The following is a 9,025-nucleotide window of genomic DNA, read 5'->3' as shown; positions in this document are numbered from 1 at the left end:
GTAATAATGTTTTTCTGTTCTCTGTCTGGGAGTTGTGTATACTGTGGAATGTTTGTAGTCTGTTGTTCTACAAAAAGATCTGCATTAGAAAAATCTTCTGGTAGTTCGCAGGTTAAAATAGAAGGTGATTGTGGTGGCGTTTTATCTTCAGGTGTATTAGTATACTGAATAGGGCCATCAGCTGCCTCGATTGCGTTTACAGGATTTGGCCTATCTGTTACAAATGCAGGAGCAAAATCGAGTTCAGTAAACAAATGCCGATTAAATGGCACAATCCCAGTTACGCGAAAGCCAGCTTGAATGTTTGATTGTGTAAGAACAAGGGGCATAGCAGTAGCTAAAATCCCTGGGATGTCATATATTGACATAGTCTTGCCAAGGTGACTTCTCATCCATCCATCACAGGTCGAATTTATAGCTTTCTTCAGCGGACCGAATACAGATTGATCAAGTGGTTGAAGTTTATGTGAGCAGTGGGGTGGGAAAGATAGCATCACAATGCTATTCGTCTTGCAAAAATCAAGTGCATTAATGTGAATATGTGAAATAGTGGTTATCAAGCACAAGTAAAACTTTATGTGAAGAAGAAGGATTTGTATGTTTTTTGAAGTGTTCCAGAAAATGAATAAATGTTTCATCCTGCATCCAGCCGGAAGGATTTGCACTTCCTGCAGATCCTATTGGCCCATCCCTGACAAAGTGATCTTGGTATCGCACTCGCGGAAAGACAAAGAATGGCGGAATAGCATTTCCGATGGCATTCACCGCAAAGGCTACTGTGACTAAAGTACCCCTCTCGGCTGATGTCACTGAACCTACTTGACGAGCACCCCGTCTAGCAACTATTCTGTCGGGCTTTTGCACAGTAGTTATGCTGGTCTCATCAACATTATATATATTTTGTGGTTCAAATTTATAACGCTCCATAACAGTAGCCAAATTGTCATAGAAAGCATCTACGTTACTTCTATTAAAGCTAGTCGCCCTAGAAAGACTTGTAGCCTGAGCTACACGTACTGACAGTTCAGGATTTCTTTTCATAAACATGCGAAACCATTCTTCACCAGCCATTTTTTTGTCATCCCAAGTCCGAGGTCGTGATAAGTTGTACTTGACGGTTAGTTCGTATGCCAATTTCATAACATCCTTTTTAGTTAGGCCAAAATATATATCTGCACATCTAATTAAATATTTAGATAGCTCACGCTCTTGTTCCTGGTTAAACACTCGATTGTGAGCCTTATATCCCATTTCTTGATTTTCATCGCCACCAGTCGCATCTCGTTTACGTATGTACCTCAACAGGGAACAGTGGTTTAGTCCATTCTTTTCTGCCGCTGTTCTTAACGAAGATCCCGCTTTTACATCTTCATAGGCTTGTTTGTACGTTGATAAGTCAGCTCGACCTCTCGTAGTCTTCCTTTGGCGTACCCTTGGCATCTGAGAAACAAGAAAATTCAATAAATAAAATGTTTCAACCGTACCCACAAAAAGTGTTTCAACTGTCCCCAACCCCCCTTCTAGATATAAAACTGTTTACAGGAAGATTGATAATAAATTTGGATTAAAACTAATCATACTGCCATATTCTACAAACATCAACTAAAACAATACAAAACTCTTAATACTCTAACTTTAATCAAAACCATAATAATAGCAAAAGTGCACGAACAAAAATACTTACTTTTCAGTCAAAAAACACAATGGGGTCTCCTATACACAAGTACAGCGCGCGAAGAATGACGCAACACTAAAATTCATGTTTTGACCTGTCGACCGTTTCGTTCTCCCTTTGTACCCCTCACCTCTTCACGCACAGTTCACGAGATATTCGCTTTGTTTCAACCGTCCACCGTTTCAACCGTACCCAGTCTACCTTACTTGTTTATTGTTGAGTTTGAAGAAATTGATTTGAGTGTCGTACGAATAATTTATCTAATTTACAGCGTACACAAGCCTCATGGACATATTAAAATAAGGTGGCCAAAAGATATCAAAAGATTCGTCCAGGAAACACCCTGTATCGAATAGAAGCTTATCTATCACTCATTCTTAAGTAAGAAAATCGAATAATACTCGTTAATCCCGGAAGAAAAATTCCAATCGTCCTCGCAGATCCTCGGTCTGTCCTTGGCCTACTTCGAAAGAAACAATATAAAGATCACGATAGAATAGCAAGCATCAATGTATGTTTTGACTTTCAAGTTTTATTAATTTAATAAAACACAAGTGGCATCGTTTAATACAGAGGTTCCCATACTTCTCTCGTAGACCACTTTCAAAATTTTGCTAGTTTCAGTGGTCCCCTGCAACTACATTAGGGCCATTATAATTTGCCTCCCCTTGAATTAAGGGAAAAAAGAAGAAATTTTTCGCCTGACCTTTTTTTTGTGCCAGTCATTCCATCCTACTAATATTATAAACGCGAATGTTTGTATGTATGGGTGTATGTATGTTTGTTGCTCTTTCATGCAAAAACTACCAAATGAATTTAAATGAAAGTTTACAATAATATAGCTTATACATTAGAATAACACATAGGCTATAATTTTTAAAGATAGTGTGTGAATCGTCCAAAATATAACGATAATTGTCAAAGAAGTCGGAAAAAAATCTGCCATCTGTGAGCTATTCTGGCGTACGCTGCAAAAACTGTAGAGTTTACACGTATATAACGTATAAGAGAAATGTTTATTTTAATTAGGCCTACAAAAAAGTCTGCGACAGCATATATATCTAATATGATGACAGCATATATCTTTTATGAGTACGCCATTATCGCAAAAACAGTGAACCACAAATACAATAAAAATTGATAATATATTTCTATTACACATTTGGTAGTAACAAATCTATTTTTATTCGCAGAATTTTGATGAATTTTGCTATAAAGATAGATATTGATAAGATATTAAGCTACTCGAAGTACTTACTAATACTGCGCAGACGAAGTCGCGGGTACCAGCTAGTAATTCATAAAATAATCGAGTCAAGGGAAAATGCGTTTCAGCTGAAGGTTGCATATTATTGTTTTTAACGACGTTATATTGTAGGTTTTCCCATTTTAAGTCCTGCTTGATATTATTCCGATGTGGTAACCCTACATTAAAACAATAAAAATGCATTTGGAGTGATAAGTTAGAGGCTTGAAGCGATTTAAAAGCATTGTATTTGTATAGACCATAGAAATGTTTGTTGAGGTCTGGAGTTTTGTCTTTGTATTTTATGTTTGCGGACCCTCGAACTCGGACGCTTGTGTTGTGTGGCTACGACTTTAAAGAATATAGCCGCTTTTTTCGTGGGTGTCGTAAGAGGCGACTAAAGGATAACACAGTTCCACTAGGTACCACCTTGGAATTTAAAAAGCCGACCGATGGCGGGATAAACATCCAACTGCTGGCTTTGAAATACACAGGCCGAAGACAGGTAGCAGCGTCTTCAGTGCGACAAAGCCAGCCCTGCGGTCACCAACTGCCTATGGGCAACACACATGAGTTCACACCATTTTTAGCGCGAAGCTGATGACCACATATGCTAGTGGGCTCGTAATTATAAAATGTTTATAATTATACTATTGAAATATCAATATTTTTTTACAGCCGTTACTAAAGAATCTTTTCGGTTTCACTTTATTCTATGCTAATTCAAATGGCATCACTTTTTCATAACTGCAAATAATGTAATACACTGAAGAAGTATGACAGGTGATACATATTCTAATTAGCTATAGCATTGAATGAATTACTTTGAGGTCATACTTACTTCAATAAGTGAAAAAGAAATAAAATATTGAAAAGAAAACGAAGAAGACCTAATTATAATAATAGTCTGCCGCAAAAATGTAATTAATTTGTATAATTTGAACAAACGAATGACTGTGCGTTATGCACTTGTTATTGTTTTAGTTTAAAAATCCATGACATTATTTATGAAAAGTATTCGAAATTAAATTCATTTATTTGAGATACACATAATGCTTACTGACACACAATGAAAAAAAAAATATATTAAACAAGAAAAGAGTAAAAAAAGAAAGCAACAAAATACCGCATTTCATTATGAATGCACACATAAAGGTAATAGTAACAGGCTGATGATGATATTAAAAAAAATAACAGGAAAGAATTTTCATGAGCTTGTTCGATCAGATACAACAACTTATAACAGGCAAATATTATAACGCTTATGATTTAAACCGATTCACAAATCAAAATTCATGAGCCACATCGATTCAAATAACATCAATCACATTAGACAGGCGGAGCTTGGTCAGCTTAAATCAAGAATACGACCCAACTAACTTGTTAATAGGGTTTTTATCTGTGTACTTTATTATTTATACGACAATGATGATGATGTCCTATGGCGCTTCTGTGTGCCCTTTTTGGTGTGGGCGGTATGTTAATGTAGTGTTGTCGTTAAGCTATTGTCCATGTATGTGTGATATTGTTTTAGATATTAATTTATACAAGTGTTTTTGGCTTTATAGCTTGGTGGCGTATCGAATTTTAATTTAGGTAATCGATTGTGTACAAGTTAATTAAATGATTACTATCAGACTAAGAGACGAATTCGCGTTATAATTAAAATTATTTTGAGAAACAATGGTCATCGTATTTTACGTATCATTGTTACCGAAAAAGATATCCTAATATATGATATCCAAACATGTGAATACATACAGTTGATGATATATGTATAGGCTATATGAATTACAGACGCTTGTCTGGGCGTTACGTAATAAGTATAAGTACCGATATGGGTGTTCGACCCCTAACTTCAAATAAGGGGATTTTTTTTCACGTGAAACGTGATCTATTACACCTACAGAACCCCCCATTTAAAGTTAAAGGAACGCAGTTTCGAGTCGAATATCTTTTATAGCAGATCATCAATTGCACCATCGTATGGGGGGGGGGGAATTGATTATAAAGCGATATTTTTTATTTTACTATTTTTTTGAAGTAAAACTTCTTTACGCGCGCTTGACTTAAGGAGTTAGCTGGAGAATGCGTGACGGAAGCGTTACGAAAAGTGTGATCAGGCGAAGCGAGTGGAATATATATATAAAGATGGAGCTAGAGAAGTTTTACCTCAGTCGTGTGGTCTAAAGCACACTCGTTTTTTTGTCTAGTAATATTTTCTCTTTAATAACTTTAGCTCGGTGAAGATCGATTTATTAATCATCGTATCAGCTTTTGGATGTCCGCTGCAGAACTTAGGCCACCCATCGATCTTCAAAGCGGCCACCGCTAAGCAGCTGAAGCTGAGCTTTTCATATTTTAAATACAATTTGACATAACTTTTTAGTTTTTACATCAAATGAGAATGAAAAACTGTCTTGAAAATGTCTTGAAAGTTAGTGTAAATCGTAATAAAATAACAAGATCAAAGCTTTAATTTGATGAATAAATATAGATTGAAATGAGGATACAACGATCAGTGACCAGTTAGACACAAAATTTATTAACTAAATTTAATAAAAAAGTTGTTTGAGTGTTGGAGATCTCTAATTTAAAACTAGGGCACCTACCTAATATAGAAATCAGTAATTCAAAAGTTTCTGTACCGTCCAAAATTACAGACAACTTTTTATCACATAAAGCTCCTCTGACAATCTATACATCTATACAAATAAATAAAATTGGAGTGTCTGTTTGTAATATTAAAATAACCGCTTTTTACTAAATGGATAAAAGATGTGGTACACGGTACATGTACCAAAATAACATTTTTATATTTTTGTCTCTCTGTTTGTTTCTTCCGGCTAATTTGTGAAATTGCTGAATTGATTTTGACGGGACTTCGACTGGCAGATAGCTGATATAATAAGGAGTAGTTTTATTTTAGAAATTTATTTATTTTATATCTCTGCGAACTGAACAATAACTTTTTTGTTAAATACCACGCGGACGAAGTCGCGGGCACAGCTAGTGTAATATATTACAGCAATACAACATACGTTGAGCAGAAATCGAAAAATTTTATATAAGTACCTACTTATACTTTAAGAAAGACATTCGAACTTCGCTGAAACCATAAAAGCTTCACTAACAAAAGAAACTTTTATCGATACTTTTTATTTAAAAAAATAGCTTGATATTCAATACCTGTAGATATTATTTATGAAATGGCAACTTTATAAAAAATATGTACCTACCTACCTATAGTTACTTCGTAAAACTAGGTATATTATATCCGCACAGTGGCGTAGCGTGGTTGTCGGCTGTGTAGGTACTGTAGTACGTAATGTGTAGGTACTATTCATTAAATACATCATTATGGAGAACTTTTCGGTATGAACAATCATCATTATTATGCATTGTACAGGTTATATTTTAAATTAAAAGGTAGGGCTGTACAATTTAATCAGTCAAGACGGCAAAAAAAGTCAGTTAAGTTAATTAGGTAGCTAATCGAGAGGCTAAGCTAATTTAACCGATTAACTTAATTAGCTCAGTTAAATTAGCCAACGGCTAATCAGCTAATTGTTTTTTAGCTAGTCACTTATTCCATACCCACAGAAAGGTTCACTATGCTACGCCACTATATCCGCACCTAACTGTAGGACAGCGTCTCTTTATTCTAATACTTATATGGAAGCCTGTAAAAAATACTGAATCAATTATATTTATTACACTGAATAATATGTCACAGACTTCGAGATCTATCATTCTGAGCACGTAGCGGCGCTAGACGAGCCCAAATAAAATTGTATGCGTGATTGGCTCCTAAGTCCTAACACGTCGCTAAGATTTAAAGAGACGTATCTACTTAAGTAACGTTTATATGTTTAACAAAATAATATCCGCGACTTTGTCTGCGTAAAGACTAACTCTGCTTAGTACTAAAAAGTGAAAGTTTGTGAGGATGGATGTTTTATTATCTTTATTCCTAATATTAATTAACCGGGTTCATGGAAACTCGTAATCGTAATTCGTAAATAGCTGAGAATCCAGATTAACAAATAAGCTCTTTTTTTAACCGACTTCCAAAAAAGGAGGAGGTTCTCAATTCGACTGTATTTTTTTTTATGTATGTTACTTCAGAACTTTTGACTGGGTGGAGCGATTTCGACAAATTTTCTTTTAATCGAAAGGTGGTGTGTGTCATTTGGTCCCATTTAAATTTATTTGAGATCTAACAACTACTTTTCGAGTTATATCTAATAATGCGTTTTTACTTGACGCTTTTTTTGTCGACCTACGTTGTATTATACCGCATAACTTTCTACTGGATGTACCGATTTTGATAATTCTTTTTTTGTTGGAAAGGGGATATTCTTAGTTTGGTACCATGATAAGGAAACCAGGATCTGATGATGGGATCCCAGAAAAATCGAGAGAAACTCTTGAAAATCCGCAATAGCTTTTTACTGGGTGTACCGATTTTGATAATTTTTAATTTAATCGAAAGCTGATGTTTATCATGTGGTCACATATAAATTTTATCGAGATCTGATAACTACTTTTTGAGTAATCTTTGATAACGCGTAGTTACTTGACTATTTTTTCGTCGATCTACGTTGTATTAATTGTCGATGTAATTGAAGTCGGTTTTTTTTCGTTTGCGAGCAAACTCAATTATTATCCCGACGTTCCTGTGGAATACGGAAGTTACGCGGATAAAAATGCAGAATTTAGGGTACTAAATTAAAAAAAAAAGCTAGTTGTTTACATTTTCAGTTTTTATAAAATTATCTAAATAATTGTGTTTGCAGACCCGAAAAAAAAACCGTCTAATAAAGAATAATTAATTCCACATAAAATAATATACTTATAAAATCTTTTTATTAACCGACTTCCAAAAAAGGAGGAGGTTCTCAATTCGACTGTTTTTTTTTTATGTATGTTACATCAGAACTTTTGACTGGGTGGAGCGATTTCGACAAATTTTCTTTTAATCGAAAGGTGGTGTGTGCCAATTGGTCCCATTTAAATTTATTTGAGATCTAACAACTACTTTTCGAGCTATATCTAATAATGCGTTTTTACTTGACGCTTTTTTCGTCGACCTACGTTGTATTATACCGCATAACTTTCTACTGGATGTACCGATTTTGATAATTCTTTTTTTGTTGGAAAGGGGATATTCTTAGTTTGGTACCATGATAAGGAAACCAGGATCTGATGATGGGATCCCAGAAAAATCGAGAGAAACTCTTGAAAATCCGCAATAGCTTTTTACTGGGTGTACCGATTTTGATAATTTTTAATTTAATCGAAAGCTGATGTTTATCATGTTGTCACATATAAATTTTATTGAGATCTGATAACTGCTTTTTGAGTAATCTTTGATAACGCGCAGTTACTTGACTATTTTTTCGTCGATCTACGTTGTACTACTCGTCGATGTAATTGAAGTCGGTTTTTTTTCGTTTGCGAGCAAACACAATTATTTTTAAATATTATGTAATGATTTCATAAAGCTAGATCAAATACTTTTGAAGATATATTAAGGAATTTCTAACTGATCTTTTTTCTTTGCGGGCCAGTTTATTTTCTACCACAGAGGGTGCGTCGGAAAAATCTATAAAATACATCATTTCTAGTAATAAAAAATATTCGACTAAGTTTTATTAATTGTTGAAAATGATATATTCCGATTTAAATCCATTTTCTCATGAGGAAACATTCTAAATATATCAACGCGTTTTCAATTTGTTATGAACTGAAATTGTGCCTAAAATCGGCTAAACTCATCTTACAGATTTGACATTATTCGCGGCAAGGCAGACTATACCTGTATATAGATATAGGCTGTGTGGCTACGGCATTAAAGAATTTAGCCACCCCCTCTCTTCCCGTGGGTGTCGTAAGAGGCGACTAAGGGATAACAAGGTTCCACAACCACCTTGGAACTTTAGAAGCCAACCGATGGCGGGATAACCATCCAACTGCTGGCTTTGAAATACACAGGCCGAAGACGGGCAGCAGCGTCTTCGGTGCGACGGATCCAGTACTGCGGTCACCAAGTAAACAAAGTGAACAATATTTTTAGAAGACTAATTTAGCCCATAGATATA

The 9,025-nt window shown here is 35.0% G+C and overlaps 1 protein-coding gene across 1 annotated transcript; it reads right to left on the bottom strand.

The window, feature by feature from the left end:
• Window positions 1–528: 528 nt before the first annotated feature.
• Window positions 529–1,251, bottom strand: LOC123654913. The gene has a single exon (XM_045590769.1). It carries the CDS (start codon window positions 1,249–1,251, stop codon window positions 529–531), a length of 723 nt encoding a protein of 240 aa, XP_045446725.1.
• Between the last annotated feature and the right edge of the window lie 7,774 nt (window positions 1,252–9,025).

Source organism: Melitaea cinxia, chromosome 7, assembly GCF_905220565.1.
Source record: "Melitaea cinxia chromosome 7, ilMelCinx1.1, whole genome shotgun sequence".
Lineage (NCBI taxonomy): Eukaryota > Metazoa > Arthropoda > Insecta > Lepidoptera > Nymphalidae > Melitaea > Melitaea cinxia.
Note: the sequence above shows the minus strand (reverse complement) of the source record. Positions and strands in the feature narration are given on the sequence as shown.

Coding starts and splice junctions, on each gene's coding strand:
- LOC123654913 (XM_045590769.1), bottom strand. CDS start 1,251: ATGGGATATAAGGCTCACAATCGAGTGTTTAACCAGGAACAAGAGCGT.